We start from the raw sequence: 22,463 nt of genomic DNA on the forward strand, positions 1-22,463 counted from the left end.
ATTCCTGTTTGCTTTAACAAACACTAGAGGACAGTAATGTGACGCTGATTTATATTTATTTCATGACGATCTTCATTTTAAAAATTAGTAATCAGGACTTCAGTTTATTATATGCATATCATCCTTAGCATTTGATGTGTGTGTCACTGATTAATAACGTTTCCATGATTCTGAGTGAACTATTTCAACCCCATTTCATTTAGGTTCTTTGAACCGAAATGGCACAAATATTGCGCAAGGCGTTTGCGAAAGATGAAAGTAAAGGCTGACTGAATGGTGTGAGAGGTGGCGAGAGGAGGAGTAGCTGGACGGAGTTAAAGGGCGCGTGGAGATCTCACGAGCTCCACACACTCACTGAAGCCCAACCGCAGATACTTCCGCCCACACTAAAGATGGCGGCTCCCTTCATGGAGAAATTAGCCGAATATTTACGTTCACCCGAACCGGCGGTTCGATTGATTCTGTCAATCTTATTAGGTAAGTGAACGGCGCACAAGAGAGATTATTTAGACCCTGCTGTGTGTTTATAATGCGTGTCGTTAGGAGTCATTATAAAAAGTGGACAGTTATGTAGTTGTACTAGAAGTGTGCTTAAGTCACACAGCTGTCCACGTTGTTCCCATCAGAACTAAAAACACTCCTACTGCAACAACAACTCTCCATTCACACCAGTCAAAATCAAAGGTCGACAAGGGTGACCTACAAGCCAGGCGAGATTTCATGGTTAACTGCACACAACTGCCAGGAATGCTCGGACAAAAAGTGTTTCCAGTCTCGTGAGAGCTTCGTCTGACAGCTGTCTTTATATTTTGCTACTGAATTGTGGTTGTTTGACCAACAGTTAGTTGTAACCTTTCAATGCAAATGAAGTTGTGTTTCCTGCTATCAGGTTACAGGTTGATAAGAATAGGAGTGTGAGAACAGATAGCAGGAAGATTTTTACTTTGTTCAGGTGCATTGCAGTGGACTGCTTAACCACTTCAACCAGATGAATGAGATCTGGGGCAGCTAGACTCTGTTTGACCATATGCATGATTTCAGTACAAAGACTGTTACTTTACTATGTGTTAAATGTGTCTATAATGTGTAAAGTGTCTATGAAATTGTAACAGTTTGTATCTAGCATCAGAATGATGCCTATTAAATCTTTGCAGATTTTCCAGGGCTTTTTTTGCTTTATACCTTTGAGTAAATTTCTATTGTAAATCTGTACTGAATGAAATACTGAATTGTTTTAATATTTATGCATGTATGGCAAAACTGAAATGCAGAACTATGTCAGAGAATGAAGACTTCCTATAGTTAAAAGGCATCAGAGAACGCTGAAAAATGAGAATAGCATAATACACTAAGAAAAAAATGAACAGCCATAGAGTTTCAAATATTTTAACCTTTACCCGGGATGCACAATGTATATTTCCATTTAGATTACCATCTAATGCAAACTTAAAACAGAGTTGTTATTGTTGAATAAAACTACAACTGTTAAAAACATAAAAAAATTCAATTAAATTAAAAATGAATTGGAAACTAATTGAAATAAAACCAGTTGGTTGAAGTGCTGCACAATTACTAATAAAACTAAAATAAATAGAGCTAAAATAGAGCTAAATAGAAATATTAAAAATAAGAAAAACACAAAATGACAACATAAACAAACAAAAGCTAATTTATGTTAAATGTATTTTTTTACATAACGAGAATATTCCTCTTATCATACTGTACATTATAATACTGTGAAGCCTAACTTTACCTGTTGTATTTAACCATATTTCTAGCATTTTTGTATTGTTTGTCATTTTCAGACAAAATATTATAGAATCTTAATATCGGTCACGCAATGCTCCCAATAACATAAGAATATAATCATCAACTTGTCAGTGTCATTCATCATTTTAATACTGGCACATCCTTAATTTTTAACTTTTCAGTTGAGCTTTCAGAAATCCTCTTTTCATATTCTCACTTAAGTTTTAACTGGTCACACCCTTTCACATTCCAGTCCGTCAAATGCTATGTTAAAGCTTTCTCTGTTGTGTCGCGCCCTCAGAAGACAATTGTTTTGTGCCACGATGCATGCTGACTTGACTGTTAGGGTGCAGGCAGCATTTGTCTACAGCTGCATCACATCTTGTGCCTAATCTGTTTCTTTCTGTTTTCCCTGTAGGTTATCCCTTTGCACTGGTGTACCGGTGGTTTTTCTTTCATCAATCTGCAACAGTTGTTCATCTCTTCCACACATTCTCCGGGTTGGCACTGGCCACGTTTAATTTTGGTGAGAGAGAGAAAGAAGCAGGGAAAGAGTGAAGAACTGAAAGATCTGATAACTAGTGTCCTCACAACTGTAACACATTTAAGATAGACCTAATAGGTTTTTTTTTAGCAGCACACTACTGGTCATGATTACACTGATGTCAGTCTTATGATCTATGGCCGGGCTCGTCGACTAGCAGTTAGTGGCTGTTGGTCCATATTTAGACTGGAGCGGTTTTACTGTAGTTCAGGTTCCCCTGCTTTCCCTAATCCTGAACTTGCTCTGTTCACACACATTTGATTCTTATCTTATATGACACACTTAAGGCTTGAGCAATCTCAAAACTGAACAACATCACAGCGGGTTCTTTTTTCGCCGCAATCATCTTCTCAGATACAATCTGCTAATTTGTACAAAAGTTCAAATCATTCTCACTGAATAGGAGTTTTAAAAGGGAAGATTAATTATGTAATATCATAGTTCTGTTTCAGACCCCCCCCCCATGCGGTTGATTGTGTCAAAAATATGATCTTAAGCGGATATTTTTCAATATTTCCTGACTTGAAAATGTTTCTAAAATTTAAACCGTATTGCTACTGTTTAAAAGTTTTGGGCTTTTAATGTTTTTTGTTATGTTTTTTGAAAGAAGTCTTATATTCATCAAGGCTGAATTTATTTGATCAGGATTCTTTAATGAATATATAATGTTCAAAAAGAACAGCATTTTATATGAAACTTGATATTTTTGTAGCAATGTAAAAGTCTTGCTAGATGTCCGAAGATGAAGTGGCTTTGTCCCCTGCCGGATTTCCTCTTGATTTAACTGAATTTGTCACTTTCTTGAATACTGAAGGTAGAGCTCTGCTCTGTAAAGTTACTGACTCTTTAGTCCTTGAGAATAATGGAGGCAAAATGAAGGGTATCCTGACTAACTGCTCTGCAGTCTGTGGTAATGATTTCCTGGTGACTGTGGCTTTGACATAAAGAAGATTGTGACACAGTGCCATGAGGTTTTGTTGCCATGGCGATAACCTCTGGTGGTCAGAATGTAGTTAATGAGAATATGAGTGGCAGGTTAAAAAAGCAAGCTAACGAAAACCGATGAGTGTTGTGTTGGGAAATGTGAAAATTAACTTGTGCTTGTACTCTGTGTATTTGATTTCTTTGTGCTGCATTCGGATCTAACAGCAGGTCTGTCTTTACCTGAGATCTTTCACTTTGTGTTTTCTCTCTGACTTGTTTAAAATAATTCTCTCTTTATGTCAATTTTTTGAAGGGATAGTTCAGACAAAAATGACAGTTTTCTCTTTCTCAGCGTCATTCACTTACAGTCATGTTGTTACAAACTCATAAGATTTTTCTTCAAAAGAACGCAAAAGAAAGTTTTTTGAAGAATGTCAAAGCATCGTTTTACTTTTCTTCCATATAATGAATGTGAATGGAAAACTGGGCCTCACAGTCTTCAAAATGTAATAAATAAATAAGTATCCTGAATGTAGTCCATACAGCTTGTGCACTATATTTCAGTCTGAGTTTAGGACTGCATGGCGAGCTCATGATTTCATGATCTCATTTTTGCGCGATAAATGCCAAACATTGTGTAGTTTTTAACTGATGATCTTCCCCTCAATTTTCATTGATCTACAATGTTTAAAAAAAGTCATTGAGTCTTTGAAAATATTACATTAAAGACCATTCTCGCGTGTCTCATGAACAAATCTCATTACTGTCAAAGTTGCCGTATTTTATTTGTCAGTGAATAAATAAAACATTTTGGTCTGTATCTTGTGTAATATTTCCGAAAATGTAGAATAGTGCACTTTCATAGACATAGAAAATATCACTTTTCTTATACTTTTAATAGCGTTTTTGGTATTTTGGAGTTTGACGTATGTACACTTTCAATTTCATATATGGAAAACGGAGAGACCTTCATAAAGGTCATCACCCGTTAAATAAATACATCAACTTTTTCTGTTCCACAGAAGAAAGAAAAATCATACTGGTTTGAAATGACATAAGGTTGAGTAAATGTTAACAGAACTGTCATTTTGGATGAAGTATTCGGTTTCATTTTGATTCTTCATAATGCTGATAAAGTGTTTCATTGTTATCTCATGGTCAGGTAGCACTGGAATGCAATAACACCATCTCTATGTCCTTCTCTCAGGGTCTCAGGTCTGTCACTCCTTCTTATGCATAGTCATTCAGTTCTTGTTGCTGAGGATGATGGGAAGGACAGTCACATGCGTTTTGAGTAGCTTTATCTTTCAGATGGTGAGACCACACACACACACACACACACACACACACACACACACACATATCTCTTTATCTGTTCTTGCGCTCATGACATGATCTCATGCATGAAATGTTGCAAACTTATCAGTGCCCTTTTGGACCATTTATCAAATATGTGCCAACTGAGTTCTGATTAGGTCAGAACAACCTAAAAGAATGTGAAGAGAAAATAAGAGCTTAATTATAAAAGTTAAAGGTGCTGTATGTAAGTTTTTGACTAAAGCATAAAAGTACCATAATATGTTTGCATATATTTAAGAAACAAGTTAACATACTTGTTTATCTGAAAACAATGCTACAGTCAGTTATTCTCCTTTGAAAATGTGTTCCGGGCCGGAATGTCGGTCTCTGTTTTGGTTTGTGAAACCCGTCCACTGCCAGTTTACCGAATTGTATTTCATCATCCCGGGTTGCCATTTGGCAGAAAACACAACGCATTTTATTTAATTGATTGTCAAGGGCGCTCATTCCTTTTGGTTTAGTCAATCTGGCAACGTGCAAGTGTGAGGAGGAGAGAGTATGGGGAATGAAACCTGCAAAAACGATAAATAAATATGCTAATAAATAAATAAATGTGTGTAAACTTTAAATACATGTATTCTTGTTTAAATGCAAATATAAATAATTAAACGTGTGATGAAAGTTGCCAAATAAATTAAATAAATTGGTGGGCAAATGTTTAAAGGTCCCGTTTTTCATGCTTTTTTTGAAGCTTTGATTGTGTTTACAGTGTGCAATATAACGTGTTCATGTTTCATATGTAAAAAAAAACAGTATTTTTCACACAATTCACCTATCTGTATACCGCTGTTTTCACTGTCATAAAAACGGGCTGATGTCTTCCTTGTTCTATGAAGTCCCTCCTTCAGAAATACGTAACGAGTTCTGATTGTGCCAGCGGTGCCTGTGTTGTGATTCGACAGCAGCTGAGCGCACGCGGCCCTCCTGGAAACGCGATTGGGCTAGTTTTGGAGTAGTTTTGAGAAGCAAGTGGGCAGGAGCATGTGCTGGAGATGTACTTATAATCACAGGAGCGTTTTTACTGACGAGATGCGCATGAAAATCACATTTGATTTTTTGCACAGCCCTAACATCTAGTTAACAAAGCTAAACAGCGTTGCCCTTTGTGTAATAAGTTACAGAAACTGTTAAACGCACCAACTTAAATAATAAAATGCACTTACCGGTTGTGGTCCATAAACAACGCCTTCTCCAGACAAAGAGGGAACTACTCCATCTTTCAAGAATAATCTTTGTGCGAATCCAGCATTTAACTGATTGAGAATGACGAAGCTGTCCTCAGCAAAATGTGCTGCACATAGTTTTACATGTGGATTATAATTTTTCGGGAACCGAGTTAAACATAAATTGTAACCATTAATCTCGAAGTACAGCGTCCCTGGGAAGCCCAAACAAAGATGATGGGACTCCGGGATGAAAATAACAGCGTTTCGACGAAATGCCGACAAACACACTCTTCAAACGCAACTCTTCCTCCGTGAAAGCGCAACAAGACCACGCCCCCTTTTTTGTGTGTTCCTGTGGGCGGAGGTTAATCAAAAAAACGGTTCTAGTGACGTCATTACTGCAGGAAGTAGAGGGATGTAGTCCAAATGGGCCATTCGATGTAGGTGAATTCTGTTAAATAAAATATCTCGCGTGGCATTGAACTTTGAGCTTTATCATAAGTTTATAGCTTTTTACAGATATTATTTATACTCTAACAACAACATTACACACTAACTAAAGTTTAAAACATGGGATCACGAAGAACGGGACCTTTAAGGAAATGCTAAATTCATTCGAACTCTTTTCTTTTAATCGCTCATTTACTTCTAAATGTAGTTTCACATTTATTTTCCCTCTGTGTAATATGCTAATGATAGGGTGTCAACCATGGACTTGATCAGTCGTGTCATAGCTGGGGGCGTGGCTTTCCCTCTGACAGGAAATGCAAGTAAATCCAGTATAGCCTACGTAAAGTCACTTTTGCTAGAGACAGAGCAGAGCAAGATACATAGAAAAACTGAGCTGTATTGTCCGTACAGTATCTGTGACTTTACAAGCGACCCAACGGAACGGCCAGATGTTGTATCCTGACATTCGACATTCACAAGGGACCGTCTCTAAAGTTACATACAACATTGGTATACACTTTTCTCACTTCAATAGCATTTGAGGAGGATGACTTAAAGTAACACAAACAACTGTAAAGTGTTCATATAGGTCTTAATTATAATGCACACTTTATAGATTTTTATTATTTATTCTAATAAACTATCAAATTATATATAAATATGCTTTATTTCACTACCGAATGGGCTCAAGCACAAAATATATCATAATTTAAAGCTCAATAGAATTTGAGGAGAATTACTCCTAATCACAAAACCAACTATAAAGTGTTCATGTTATTGTCAAATATATTGCACACCTTTTAGATTTTTTTATTAAAATATACAATACGGCTCAGTTTTTCTATGTATCTTCCTCTGCTCTGTCTCTCAGCAAAAGTGACTTTACGTAGGCAATACTGGATTTACTTGCATTTCCTGTCAGAGGGAAAGCCATTCCCCCAGCTATGACACGACCGATCAAGTCCATGGTTGACACCCTCCCATAAGCATGTTGTACAGAGGGTTTGATAAATGTGAAACTACATTCAGAAGTAAATGAGCAGTTAAAAGAATAGAGTTAGGATGAGTTTGTAATTTCCTTAAGCATTTCCCATTTGCCCACCAATTTATTTAATTTATTTGGCTAATTTCATCACATTTATTTATATATTTATTTAAACAAGAATAAGTGTATTTATACCCACATTTATTGAGAAGGGTAAAACTGCAGCCTGGAGATCCAAGTGGGTATAACTGCAGACCAGAGATCTCCAAAAAGGGGCGTGAACTCCAAAAGTGGGTAGAACCTCGAAAATTGGGCGGGGTCTCCTTTCGCAAAGACTTTCACCACTGGCTGTGGCTTCAGCCAGTTGTTACTGACTTACATTTCAAAATAAAACTTTATTAATTAAACATTGTTTCTAGTTCATCTAAAATAAAATATGCAATATAAATAAATATTTTCCAATAGTGCAGAGCCCAAAGCCTGTGGCCAGTGGTGTTTGGACCCAAGTCCGAACCTCTGCTTCATGATGTAAACGGGAATCACTCAGGAGCTGTCCCATTGGAGGGTAAAGATTTTACTCTATCGTTTTTTATCCAAGCAACGGGGCCGTCCCGGGGCACGAAATCCGCAGGCTAGGAGGGGGTAGTGATGCTGGGTGTAACTAAAAAATTGCCATTGTCTGGTGAGTCTCATACCGCTTGATCTTATTAACTGTTTATGTCATGAACTGCAACTTTCTTTTCCAAGCTATTCAGCGCCAATCCCGCCATTCAGTCAATTTCACCGGTTAAGGTAAGGTGTGGGGTAGGTTTAGGGGTTAGCATTTTTTGTTGCATATTTCAAGAAACACTTTAACTGACACAACCAATAAAAACTTCAGAATCAGCTGTGGGGCGGAGTTTGCACTGAAGTGGATTGGGGGAAGATTGTGCATTTGTGTCATGCACCTGTCTGTCAATGGGAAGAAGCCACGCCCTATTTTGGAGCTCCCGCCCCGTTTTGGAGTTCCCGCCCCTATTTGGAGGTCTCCGGTCTGCAGATATACCATTCTCTGGAGATCTCCAAATAGGGGCGGGCGGGAGCTCCAAAATAGGGTGTGGCTTCCTCCCATTCCTCGACAGACAGGCGCATGACACGAATGCCAATTTTTCCCCCAATCCACTTCAGTGCAAACTCCGCCCCACAGCTGATTCTGAAATTTTTATTGGTTGTGTCAGTTAAAGTGTTTCCTTCACTATGCAAAAAAAATGCTAACCCCTAAACCTACCCCACACCTTACCTTAACCGGTGAAATTGACTAAATGGCGGGATTGACGCTGAATAGCTTGGTAAAGAAAGTTGCAGTTCAGGAGATAAACAGTAATTTACAAGATTATGCAATATGCGACTCACCGGACAATGGCACTAATTTTTAGTTACACCCAGCATCACTACCCCCTCCTAGCCTGCGGATTTCCTTCCCCCGGGACGGCCCCGTTGCTTGGATTAAAACGATAGAGTAAAATCTTTACCCTCCACTGGGACAGCTCCTGAGTGATTCCCGTTTACATCATGAAGCAGAGGTTCGGACTTGGGTCCAAACACCACTGGCCACAGGCTTTGGGCTTTGCACTCATGGAGAGTATTTATTTATATAACATATTTTATTTTAGATAAACTAGAAACAATGTTTAACTTATAAAGTTTTATTTTGAACTGTAAGTCAGTAACAATTGGCTGAAGCCACAGCCAATGGTTAAAGTCTTTGCGAAAGGAGACCCCAACCCAATTTGGAGGTTCTGTCCACTTTTGGAGTTCACACCCAATTTTGGAGATCTCCGGTCTGCAGTTATACCCACTTGGATTTATTTATTGTTTATGCAGGTCTCATCCTCCATAGAGGAGGGGCTGGGTGACAAAAAAACATCCCTAATATTTTGAATTTGGACTGCAATACCTATTTCAACCATTCAATGTCAATTCTACATACAGCACCTTTAACATGTATATATTTTGCGTAGCTTTGACCCCAGACATTAAACATTAAAGTCAATCTCAATAGATCCTGAGGGTGTTTTTTGTTTTTTTGTTTGTTTGTTTTTTTTTTTTTTGTTTTTGTTTTTTTTTGTGTGGCAGATATATCTGTTGATGGGTTATTACTTCACAGCTACAGAGGAGTATGATATTAAATGGACCATGCCTCACTGTGTCCTCACGCTCAAACTCATCGGTATGATACCTGCTTTTAATCTTCCTTATCTGTTACTCCTCAGAACTGATATATTTCCAAATTGATTCTTTTTAACTATTTATCACAAGACACAGAAAGGTGAATCCACATATGGTTACAAACACTTACAAAATATATTGATACAATAATATAGTATGAATAATTGTTACTTTAAGTAACTGTTAGATAACGGAAAGGAAATGTAAAATGGAGGAAGAAGATACAAACATGCCAAAAAAATATCCACCCAAAAAATAAATCAAAAATATATTGGCAGATAACCCTAGGGAAAAATAAGTATGCTAAAATGTATTGGAAATACATTTATTTTATTCTAAGTATACTACAAAGACATTTGCATATTTATGTACTTAATAAAATACCCTGCAGTTGTACTTTTAGTATACTAAACTGGTATACTTAAAGTCTGCTAAATTCTAACAACTAATTTTGCTAATTTTGCAGATGTAGTGCTGAAGTCCAACTAAAGATATATTTGATTGTGCTGAAGTGAAACTATTGCAAGTATACTTCAGATACACTTATGCAAATATTTAGCATTTAAAGACTGATATTATTCAAAGCTCATAAATCTTCATCAGTAGTGACATTAAAACACATTTTAGACTTAATAGTGTGCATTGTGCACATGTAGTACTCCAAATAAAGTTTAATTATAATTTTTTATTGAGCTATGTCAGTAAATATGTTAATAGATTTGAACTAAATATAGTATTTATTCATGTATTTTAAATATATTACTTTTTACTATTTTACTATTACTTTTTCTTTTTTGTTAGTGTGCTCTTGTAATTACCATTTTTGTTATTTTTATTTATTTTTTTGTCACTTACATAGTGTAATTTTCCATTATTTAAAAGATGTATTACCACTAATATGTGATCAGCAACACCTTTTGTTTTTTCTTAACAGCTGATCGTCTCTGTCAGTGGTAGAGCTCGTGTTATGCCAGCGATGATGATGATGATGATTTCATTTTCTCATTGCAGGTTTAGCGCTTGATTATTATGATGGTGGAAAAGAACAAGTGAGTGTGACTTTATGAGCTGCTGTTAACTTCCACACATCGTCTTCCTATCATTATCTCACTCCTTTTCCTCTTCCTGCATCAATCTTTGCATGTTTATGCACGATTTGAGCACGAGGAACTGGTGGGGAATCCCAAAGTATCTTCTTCAGTTGTGTAGCAGCCGTTCAGCTAAATGACCATAATGGATAAGTGTAATGATGCCTGGCAAGGTGAAGTGTAGTGAAAGTTCCCCAAGATTTAATTGTGTCATCTGTTAGTTCTGTACTGCAGTCAACTCATCTGTGGCTCAGATTAAACACCTCTGTCTATAATAGCTGTGGCTCAACACAGTTGGCTTCTTCTTGTGATGGTGTGTAAGTGGTTATATCTCTGTTGATCTCTTCCTCTGTGCCAATTACTGTAGCCACCCAAGAAAGCTGTTTCTTACTCCACTTAAAGCAATGTTTTATTGAGGGTGTAAAGATCACTGGATGACCGATAATAAACCCTGGTTACACCTATTATTAACATCCATCACAGGTAATCCAGTGACAAATGATCAGACAGATGGTAGAGTCACATTTGGTCAAATGAGACACATGATATCACATGAGTTCATACACTCTGCTTTGTTCACTAGCGTGACTATAGCACATTCAAAATTGAAAGCATTTTGCCTGTAATGAATCCCTTATTTTTGCATAAGTAGTTCTGGAGAACAGTCTGTCTGAATTACACTGCTGTACTGTTTTTTTACACTACTGTACAACGATAAAAAAAAAGAAAAGAAAATAGTACCACCCAAAAAATTCAATTCTGTCATTAATTACTCACCCTCATGTCATTCCAAACCCGCAAGACCTTCGTTCATCTTGAGGACACAAATTAAGATATTTTAGATGAAATCCAAGAGCTTTCTGACCCTCCATAGACAGCAACACAACTGACACATTCAAGGCCCAGAAATGTAGTAAGGGCATCTTTAAAATAGTCCATGTGACATCAGTGGTTCATCAGTCATGATACTCTTGTGAACACATATTGAAGATTGACAGAAAAAAAGAAATTGTTGTTATTTTTGTTTTCTTTGTGCTCAAAAAGTATTATTGTAGCTTCATAATATTACAGTTGAACCACTGATGTCACATGGACTATTTTGACAATGTCCAACAGTTTTTACTGTTTTGATAGAAATTAATGTTGCCTTAATGAGCATAAGAAACTTCTTTCAAAACCAAAACAAAACAATCTTACCAACCCCAGAGTTTTAAATGTTAGTGTATATCTGTTATCTTCTAATTTCCCAGCCCCTCTCTTTTAATACACTGACTCATTTTCTTTATCTAACAGTCTCAGCTGAGTGCAGACCAGAAGAAGTCAGCCCTCAACTCTACACCGTCTTTGTTGGAGGTTTTTGGTTTCTCATACTTCTATGGAGGCTTCCTGGTAGGGCCTCAGTTTACACTGCAAAACTACCATCATCTGGTGTCTCGAGAGATGTCTGATGTTCCTGGACAACCACCCAATAGGTGAATGCACAAAATTTTACTAACAATCCCAGCTCAACCAGATTCTGTCAAACCAATGATTTTACCTCCTTTAAACCATTGTTTATAAGCTTCTTTTAGTGGACACTTTTAATCCGAAATTATTTGCAGGATTCATTTGTTCATTACAAGGACAGTTCCTGTCTTGTGACTTTTACTTGCCTGATCTATTGTATCTCTGTCCATTAAGCTATAGACATTCATATAGACACTGGATGCTCTTTCGTGCAAATAAATTAGTTTTCTTTTTTGCTGAAAATGAACATTCTGTATTTTGTTGTATGTATATGATATGGAGCAGTGTATAATGCCTCATATCATGAGAAAAATAAATGATTATCAGTGCATGAAAAGTCAGTCAAAATGCACTTTTTGTATGTAAGCAGATAGGAAAACAGAGGACAGTAAAACTCACAGTAACATTATGCAGAAAAATATCCATCTTTGCTCCAATTGGCACCACATAGCGTCTCTAATCTTAACATAAAGTTAAGCTTTTCTCAAATTTGTTGAATTGTCAGCACACACGTATCATGACTCCCAATTGTCACTGTTGTTGGAAATTGAAAATGAATTATATGTTTGGTCACAAATGCAAGTTATTGTCAGGGTGAACAAGGTTTAGGCAACACTGTTAACTTAACCAGTACTGTTAAGGCCCATTATAAATAGTTATTTCCATTATTATAGTCCTCTGTTAAATAAAAAATTTAATCTAACAAATGTTTCCTGCTCTTGCAGTGTGGTTCCAGCAATGAAGCGATTCGGTTTAGGTCTGGTCACCCTATCAGTCTTTGCAATAGGTGGGCCACACTACTCAGATAGCTACTACTTAACAGATGAGTTTGAGGTAAGTGAATACACAGAGTCACAAAATCAACAGGATTGTACATGAATCTTGTAAGCTGTCACTTGTTCTTGTTCTGGGATCTTTTCAGTGTTGTCCTGATGTCACAAACTCTCAGTCTGAATGAGAGCGCTCAAAGTCTAACAGTTACAGTCTTGGCATATACTCTTGAAAATAGAAAACAGTTGCTGCAAGTCAAATAGTTGCATTTTGACTTCTGTGGAGGAGGGAGTTAAAATGAGCTCACACACAGAGTGGAAAATGTTGAAAATGAGTCAGTGGTATTAATTTAATCTGTTTAGCTTATCAAATGTCACTTAATACATTTCAGCAACCATTCAGACAGTGAACCTAAAAAACATTTATTGATTTAACACTGCTATAATACTCAGTAGAAAACCAATGCTGTGAATTCTAAACAATGTTAATGTCTTCCAAATTATATTAAATAATTTATTTTTGCGTTTGTACAATAAGAATATCATTATATTTAATTGCTAATTTAATCATTTGTTATTCTGAGTGTCAAACAACTCTTTGAAATCCTTATTCATTTTCAATATTCAAACCCCTTTTTTACAGACACTCAAAGAAATTATTTGCTTACTGATCAGGAGCCAGATTCATGCAACAGTACTGCTATTTGCCTTTTGCTTCTTATTTCCTTACTTAAGAGAATAACTTTCACAAAAAATATTTTTTAACTATTTCTTAAGTTTTTAGTTCTTGAAAAGAATCATCTTTAAAAAAGTTAAAATAACATCTTAAAGGGGCTTGCTCAAGGGCAGCTAAGTCATGGTGTTGTCGGCCCGAGACTTGAACCCACAACCTTAGGGTTAGGAGTCAAACTCTCTAACCACTAGGCCTCGACTTCCCCCAGATATGATTGTTTAGGGTCTTAATGAAAAGTCTATGACATACTTTGGTTAAAATTTCTCAATGGTAGTGAAAAACAGCACCCTTTTTACCCTGTCAAAAACAGATCTGTTCACAGAGACCTGTTTCAGTCCATGTCCCCTTTAAATGATAATGAGCTCTGCTTACCCCACCCCTCTCTTCCGTGGGTCCCGAGTAGTTTTCATGAGACTGATATCTTTAGCCTCATTCAGCCGTGGAACTTGCCTAACTAGCACATTATTAGGAAAGGCAAATTCCAAAAGATTTATTAAATACCTTGTACTTCTGGAAGTGAGGCTGGATCACGAGTGATTCATGCGAACATAGACGCATTTATGTAGAACGGGGGCCGCAATTCCTTCAAAAACTAACTTAATCCACTGCATCTTCAGTGGCTCAGATGTCGGGAGTAAATGATGACTGTTGCACTATGAATTTTGCATCCGATGACCCCTTTCATTTTATAATTACAACTACATAACTTTCAACATCATCATTCAGCACCAATGAGAGTGCCCACACACAGGACACGTTCACTCTAGCAGCTCGCACACGTACACATAGATAAAGGACACAATAGAAATGAGCTGTAGGGGTCATATGATGTTGCTAAAAAGAACATTTTTTTTGTGTGTATTTGGTGTAATGAAATGTGTTTATGTGGTTTAAGGATAAAAAAATACATTATTTTCCACATACTGTACATTATTGTTTCTCCTCTGTGCCCCGTCTTTCAGAAACGCATCGATTTTTACAAAGCTTATTGGTCAGAAAAGTGATTGGCCAGCTATCTAGTGTGTTGTGATTGGCCGAATATCTCAAGCATGTGACAGAAATGTTATGGCCCTTACCATAGTGTGATGCCATATGTCCCGGCGTGATGAGGTATAACCAATAAAACGTTACAAACGAGGCATTTTTTGCATCCAGTGGGGACATAATTACTGATTGTAATGACTTATACTGTCTTTTTACGCATTCCGTATCAAGCTGCGTAAATATAAAAGCATGTCTGCATTTGTGATCAGACAAACGACAAACAACAAGCGCTACTCTACACTGCTCAAAACTCACATTTGAATCATCAGTGGCAAATTCTTTAAATATAAAAATGTACTTACAGTCTGTGAGTGCTAGACTGTTGGAATTGCCCCAGTCTTCCCACATCGTGACATAGACATGTGGGGGCATTTTTGAACGAGCTGTTTTAGTGGGGCGTGGACAAGTCTTAACTTTCATAAAGAATATCTCTTTGGGTTTGAGACTTTAGTCTTTGCATCTTTAGGGATATCTATTCACAAACAGCTTGTAACACTTCAAAGAGAAAGGAAAAACTTGAAATTGTATCATATGATGACCCCTTTAAAAGTAACAATTCAGAATACATGGTAAATTAGAATAACGCAACACTGAGTGAAGAAATCTCATCGAGTCAGTAACTTATGATTATAAAGTTTTCGGTAATAACCACCATACATTCAGATAAAACTGAAAGACTCAAAGACTGTTATTGTCCTCTTAAGAAATAAAGATTCTTAAGTAAATATTTGAAAAGTTTAAGACTTCATCCAAATCTGCACTTGGAATGTATCTTATGAAGTTAATTCTTAAGATTTTTGTGAATCCGGCCTGTATGGACGTAAATTAAATTGAAAAAAAATTTTTTTTAATGTTTTTGTGGGGCAAAAATCATGTTCAAAATGAAATAAGCCTCGACCTTTTATAATTCATCAGAAGTGATAAATTTAATCTCATTCTTTGTTTTAATCTGTGATTCAGGCACATCCATTCTGGTACAAGTGTGTGTACATGCTACTGTGGATGAAAATAAACCTGTATAAGTACATCAGCTGCTGGCTAATCACGGTGAGTAAACAATGCAACCACGATCCCGGAATAAGAGCAGACCTGTGGTAATTGAGTCATTACAATTCAAGCTGTGAACCCTGTCAATATATCTTTATTATCTTCTTGGAGAAGTGTTAGCTGTATAAAAGGACAATTTTAAACAAGACGTGGCCCTCTTTTTCTAGTTAATAACGTGCATCTGACTACTAGAAGTGCTAATCTAGTCACACACGTTCAGCTTGAAGGGATGTAGAGCAGGTTTTCAGGCTTAAAACTGTCTAGAGATTGTGATGAGTATGCCTTAGTCCTTTCTAGAATTGGTCTTTGATAATAGTGACCCAAACAAGTCAAACAAAAAAATGTCTGTATGTCATTATTATGTATGACTGTACAATATGTCATAACCATGGGGCCCTATGAAATCCATTAAATATTTGCCAAATTCGGTTTAATTTTTTCTGGATTCAATTTTTTTCAATTTAAATTTTTCTGGACTCCTTATTAATGGTTAAATTGAATTTCTAACCAATTAAAATCATGAAACTTACATAATTTCACATCAGTTTATTAAAAGTTTAACAAAATTTATGTTTAGGGCCCTGTTTTATTTTTTAGTCACTGTATGTTTTATTGTTACCAAATTCTGCCAAATTCAAAATTTACCATTCTGTGCATGTATGATATAAGGATATTTTTTACTCCGATGAAACAAAAAATGCCCAGGAAGTGACTCTTAGAGCAGTTGGAGATGTTGTTCATGTATTTATGTCCTCATTTATAGAGACGGTGGAGATGCTGAAATCACAGCGAGCATCACACGTGCTTCAGTGTGTGTGTAGTAAACTGAACCGCGCGTCTGCACCATTCGTTCACAGATAGACGCAGAACATACAGGATTCATATTTAAACTGTCGTTTTGCGGCTTAATATATACAGATACTAGCCCATATCACAATTTTATTTAAGTGTAATCACCTACTTTTGATTAATTCATTCACAATTTGACAAATTCCGTTTTTTTTTTATATATCTGGATTCCACAATTCCGCTTCGCATAAATAATACGGCCCTAAATATGTGGCACTTCATTGACCAAAATCACTAACTGCATCCAAAATGACGCACTATACACTATGCGCTTATACACTGTGCTTATGTACTAAACCATGTGGTGTATGAATTTTACACGGTTAATTTGTCATTCATAATCCGAGTCTTATAGCCCCTCCCTCTTTGCAACTTAATTAAAGCTTAATTAAACATTCCACACTTCATTTTTTGGTTAAGTGCACTTTTTCCTTTTGGAATTTTCAGTGTGAACGCACTACTCTCACTCTTTACACTAGAAAGCATCATAGAATAGTGCAGAAGTACGAGATTTGGGATGCACCTACTGAATGCAGATTTCTTTCATATTTATATTGATCTATTTATACTTAGGAAGGTGTTTGTATACTCTCTGGGCTGGGTTATAATGGGAAGAACGAAAAAGGGGAGCACCAATGGGATGCCTGTGCAAATGTGAGGCTGTGGCTATTTGAGACCACACCGCTCTTCACAGGAACCATCAATTCCTTCAACATCAACACAAATGCTTGGGTTGCCAGGTATGAACATGCTTTTAGACATTTGACATTACATCCCCTTGGAATTATAAGGTTCTATCTGCATTCCGAGTAGTTTTAAGATATTGAGCTTCAAAGTTTTTGCATTCCATTCGACTGTGTAGATAGAACCTTATTGTTTTTTAAATAAAAATCCCATAATGTATACAACATAAAAAAAAATCTATCAAATAATGTAAATAAGTTGTCACAGAATAACAGTATGGGAATAACTACATTTTGACAAATGTCAGATAGAACCTTATAATTTCAAGGGGATGATTAGAATTTTTTTTTAATGTATGTGTCAATTGATTTTATCTTAATTTCTCTTTTCTTTCCACCCTTGTTCTTCAATACAGGCACGTGTTTAAGAGGCTGAGGTTTTTGGGTAACAAGTTGTTATCTCAGATGTTCACATTGTTATTCCTGGCGATCTGGCACGGCTTGCACTCAGGGTACCTCATCTGCTTCTCCTTGGAGTTCATCATTGTCAATGTGGAGAGACAGGTAACCATGGCAACCTTGCTGTACCAGGCGTGACGTTTTTTAAGAGTCAAGAAGACTGAAGTCTTTGAGTCACATACTTTCATGCCAAACAAAGGTAGATCTGAAAGTTTACAGCTCTGAAGATTAGTAACTCTCTTAAGAATTTAAGGATTTATAAGGATTTATATTAAGGATTTTTATAAGGAAAAGCTGAATTTTCAGCATCATTACTTCAGTCTTCAGTGTCACATGATCCTTCCATCTTTATTTGACCCTCTTAACACTCACTATTCTAATTCTATCCGTTCTAATCTTTTTGTATTCTATTTTCTTTTCATTTATTATGCAATTGTATGTGTGTGTGTGTGTGTGTGTGTGTGTGTAGGTGTAAAGATCTCTAACACTAGCTTGCTCTATTCTTTTTTTATTCTATCTGTTTTCTTTTTATTTATATTATTTAAAATCCCATGCTACATGTACTGTGTTAACCTAACTGAGACTTGTTATAGCGCTTATATATCATTGCTCTTTTTGTTGTTTTTGATTGCTTCCACTGTCCTCATCTGTAAGTCGCTTCGGATAAAAGCGTCTGCTAAATGAGTAAATGATCCTTCAGAAATGATTCTAATATGCTGACTTGCTGCTCAAGAAACATTTATTATTTTTAATGTTGAAGACGGTTGTGCTGATTAATATTTCTGTGGAAACCATGACACATTTTTATTCAGGATTCTTCGTTGAACAACATGCATTTAAAATGGTAATAATTTGTAGCATTATAAGTGTCTTTACTGTCACTTTACTGATCAATTTTATGCATTTTTTCCTGAATAAAAGTGTTAATTTCAATTCTTTTTTTATCATATTGACACCAGTTGAGATTGTGATTGAGGTACTAAACTTCATTTTTGAATATAGAAACAGATGGTGAGATTCAGCTGGCAATGACAGTATGGTACTTACGAATGGCTGTTGCAGTTGTTGCATGTAGTTTGCTTGTAAAACGCAATCTTACAGGTTGCAGACAGCTGTGAGTTTAAGAGGAAGCATCTCACCCCTGTAGTCTGGTTTTGAAAATAATAAATTTTGCTTGCGTCAGAAAATGTGAGACATCAGTAGACATTAAATGAAAGTCGATGGAATATTTACAAATGACATTTCCTGTCTGAGACAAAACACATTTTTTTATGAATGCTGATGGTAGAGCTCGATCATTTACCTTCTCAGGAGAAAAAGAAAACAAGTTGAAATGTAATATTGTTCAGTGAACTCTGGCTCTAGGTGAAATTGAAACATTGTGATTGTTTACTTGTGGTATGTGTCCACCGGTGCAGAGTGAGTAGAGCGAAGTGTTTTCACTTCATTTTTATGGGAACTGAGTGACAGGCTCATACAGGGAAATTAACAGAGGAGTAAAGCAAGCAACATTTATTAATCTATGTAGGTTAATGTTAATGGACCATTTTCACAGACAGTGATGTGTTTCAGCATTGTAAATCTAGCAGCTTTTTTATATTTTCATTTTAAATAAAAGTAATGTAAATTTTGAACACTATAGTTTGTGTTTTCCTTTACTATTGGGGCAAATGAGAACACCAAAAAAAATAAAATAATAAATAATAATAAAAAAATATATATATACTGTATATATATATATATATAGAAAGTGACTAAAAGTAATAAAACTGTTTTGTAAATATTTTTGCAGGCTGAGTCACTGGTGCGGGACAGTCCTTTGCTGACATCTATTGCTCAGAGTCATCTGTATCCAGTTGTATATGTAGTACAGCAGTTAATTCACTGGCTGTTTATGGGATACCCTCTGGTGCCATTCAGCCTCTTCACTTACGACAAGTGGCTCAAGGTTTGTTTCTTATTCCTCAGCATCATGAATCTGATGTTGAAAGTGGGACGATTATGATCTTTACCTCCTGTATCCATCCAAGTGTATGCTAGTGTCATTTACATTTGAAATGTTTTTGTTTTCCAGGTTTACTCCTCTATATATTTCTGTGGTCACATCTTTTTCTTCATTGCCTTTCTCATCCTGCCATACCTCCGCAAGGTGTTTGTGCCTCGAAAAAGAGGCAATGAGAAAAAGGAGGATTAATTAAAATGGTAAATTTAGCAGCTCTCTCTTTGTACCACCTGTCTGTTCTCACCGAGTGTCACATCTTTTCTTTCCTGTGGAATCTAATGCTGGCATGTCAGAACTTATATGAACACCTTCACAGTTACGTAATTAGAAGTTGGAAACTCAAAATATTCTTTGCCCAGTTTATATGGTATTTATTGAATATGATCCTAAAGATTGCAGAAATCATTCTTATGTGCTGATTTGGTGCTCATGAAACATTTATTATTGTTAATGTTGAAAACATATTTGTGTCAAAACTATTGTTTTTTTTTTTCTTCAGGAGTCATTGATCAATTTAAAAGCATTTATTTGGCATTGATTATTATTTATAAATGACCCCAAACTTTTTAATGGTAATGAACATCACTTTATCTATGTTACTGCATGTTGATAGTGCATAAAGTCATAACTTGTCATTTTAAAAAAATGTAAACGAAAGCATAAACAATTCTTCCAAACCTTGCAAATATTCTTGAACTTCTATCCAACCTCAAATGCAATGTTTAATCAAAAATACAATTATGTTTGTGCATATTTTGTGTAGTTTGGATGAAGTTAAGATAAAATTAAATATCTAAAAGAGCAAGACAATCATGTACATAATGCACATATTTCATTCTTTCTTTAATTCCATTAGCACAAAAAAAAGGGAAATAAGCAGTTGCCGTGTGCTATTTTTTTCTGATGCAAATCACTTGAACCCGTGCCCCACATCTTAATAATGGCTTTCGAACATGTATCTTCCCAGAAGGACTTATAATCAGCATAATCATACTTCATTTGATCATGACTGATGATTCAGTTAGGATCTGTGTGATCATTAGCAGTTTAAGTCCAGTAGGATAAGTGTATCATCCCTCTGTCTCACAAAGCATTTTTCACTGGCTCTGCTGCAGTGTTTCATTCATCCAGGTCTTTGTAGAACATCTGTTTATCTGTTTGCGCCACTTTTTGGGGGGGATTTGAGAAGCAGATACTTTAGTAGTCTCTTACTGAAAGTGCTTTAGATGTGACTGTGCGAAGATGTTAAATGATCAGTTTTTTTCCTCTTTCTCTCACACAGGTTTGACTGAAGTGAACTGTGACTTTTAAAGAACGCCTGAAGAGGACAAATTTTAAGGCCTTTAGTAATATATTTCTATTTACATACAGCACTGAAGTGTGTGTAAAAATGTTAGTCCGTTGGAAAGTTTTTTGCATTCTTTGGGTGTACTGTAATGAAAAAGGTTAAAAGCTGCAGAAATACAAGCATTTTTGAGGTTCAATATTTGTGAATATTTGGTGGATAACTATATTTATACTGTGTCTGCTCATACCATTGCACTCGATTCTTCGTAATGATCTCATTTCCTGTTTCCTGTCTAATCAGAGAACTGGCTTTGGCTGTTGCTGAGGCCATGTGTGCACTTTTAGAAGGGAAGCAAAGCACGCATTTGAAAGATGGAAACAAATTAGATGTTTTATTTTCCTTTGCTAGGAATATTTCAACCTCATTTACCCTAAAAAGACAATGAAATGTTAAAAAAAAATGCAGTGACTGAGCATCGCCTGGCATTACAAATGAATGTTTTTCATTTTTATAACCATTTCTTCTTGTGACCAGACAACTTCGATGGGGACTCTTCTTTTTTTAAGAATGGGTTTTATGGTAACTACATTTTGTATAGCTTTTTTGAAACTATCATAAAAGGATCATCATTCTGTCATCTCATCCTCTCACTCCATTTAACCCTTTCTGTCCATCCATCTGACCTTTTCTCATTCACTCAATTTTTCTAAAAACATTTTTTTTTCCAGTGTATGAGCACAAACTATTAGCTAGAATCATGAATATGGTGGTAAATCTGTGTCAGTATTATTAAGAGCAGAGTATTTAAATTATAAGTATTTTAGTAAATTGTGCACACCAGTGGCACTATTAGAAATTGCTGTGTTAAATCCTTAAAAAGTGTTTGTGCATATTTCTCATCACACATCAGGATCTGCTCTCAATAATTCCTGTGCATATTTGCCTTCGTATCAATTTTGTATAACTTGACATATTGAAGATCCTTGGCACAAATGTACATGACTCTTCAGTGAGGGCTAAAACCCGCACCTTGATTCAATTCAAGGAAGCAGAGGCTCACTGTAGCATAAAAGTTGTTTTATAATATTTATACATGTGGTTGCAAATTTTATGGATGTAAAAATTGTTTTTTGGAAACAACTACTGCATTACTGCTACCAAATGTAAAAAAAAGTGCGAGAGAAAGAGAGAGAAACAACTACTTTTAAACAAAACCGTTTTTGTAATACTCATTAAAAATGCTGGATTTGAACAAAGTCTGCTCTGGTGTGTTCCGGTGTTTTTGAAGTGTTGGGTCAGGGCTTTATATCTGTCTGCAATGGGAGCCGATATGACGTCATCTTGCAGTCTGGGCCCTAGAGCTGAGGCACAGATTTTGAGAGAAAGGAGTTAAAACGCATTCACAAATGACATTCATTACAAACTCGAAGTGGGAAGTAAATGTGTGGTTTGACGATGAGTGGTACACCACAGCCTCCAGATGCTTCCCTCCAAGCCCAGATGTATCACATAGCCAGCCATTTCGCTGACTTTAGAGACTGCTAAGCGGAGGAACAAATATGTTTTCTACTATGAACAATGCTTATCTTATTAATATGAAGTAGATTAT

General features: G+C 36.1%; 1 protein-coding gene across 2 annotated transcripts; it reads left to right on the plus strand.

The window, feature by feature from the left end:
- The first annotated feature begins 270 nt into the window (after positions 1 to 270).
- Positions 271 to 22,110, plus strand: lpcat3 (lysophosphatidylcholine acyltransferase 3). Of its 2 annotated transcripts, none has more exons than XM_059567621.1 (13): positions 271 to 477; positions 2,168 to 2,275; positions 4,422 to 4,531; positions 9,293 to 9,386; positions 10,397 to 10,434; positions 11,767 to 11,945; positions 12,705 to 12,813; positions 15,487 to 15,573; positions 16,996 to 17,162; positions 17,522 to 17,669; positions 19,357 to 19,512; positions 19,639 to 19,766; positions 20,849 to 22,110. In XM_059567621.1, exons 1-12 carry the CDS (start codon positions 393 to 395, stop codon positions 19,756 to 19,758), a joined length of 1,401 nt encoding a protein of 466 aa, XP_059423604.1. In that variant the 5' UTR covers positions 271 to 392; the 3' UTR covers positions 19,759 to 19,766; positions 20,849 to 22,110. The 2 variants fall into 2 exon arrangements, with proteins under 2 accessions (XP_059423604.1, XP_059423605.1); XM_059567622.1 differs by having other exon boundaries at positions 274 to 477; positions 4,425 to 4,531.
- The last annotated feature ends 353 nt before the right edge of the window (positions 22,111 to 22,463 follow it).

This window comes from Carassius carassius, chromosome 15 (assembly GCF_963082965.1).
Source record: "Carassius carassius chromosome 15, fCarCar2.1, whole genome shotgun sequence".
In the NCBI taxonomy this organism is placed as follows: Eukaryota; Metazoa; Chordata; class Actinopteri; order Cypriniformes; family Cyprinidae; genus Carassius; species Carassius carassius.

What these genes read in the sequence shown, in the direction of transcription:
- lpcat3 (XM_059567621.1), top strand. Translation starts at nt 393, where the DNA reads ATGGCGGCTCCCTTCATGGAGAAATTAGCCGAATATTTACGTTCACCC. An exon ending in GTAGCTTTATCTTTCAGATG is followed by an intron (nt 4,532 to 9,292) that starts GTGAGACCACAC and finishes TTTGTGTGGCAG; the next exon opens with ATATATCTGTTGATGGGTTA. An exon ending in TTGTCAATGTGGAGAGACAG is followed by an intron (nt 17,670 to 19,356) that starts GTAACCATGGCA and finishes ATATTTTTGCAG; the next exon opens with GCTGAGTCACTGGTGCGGGA.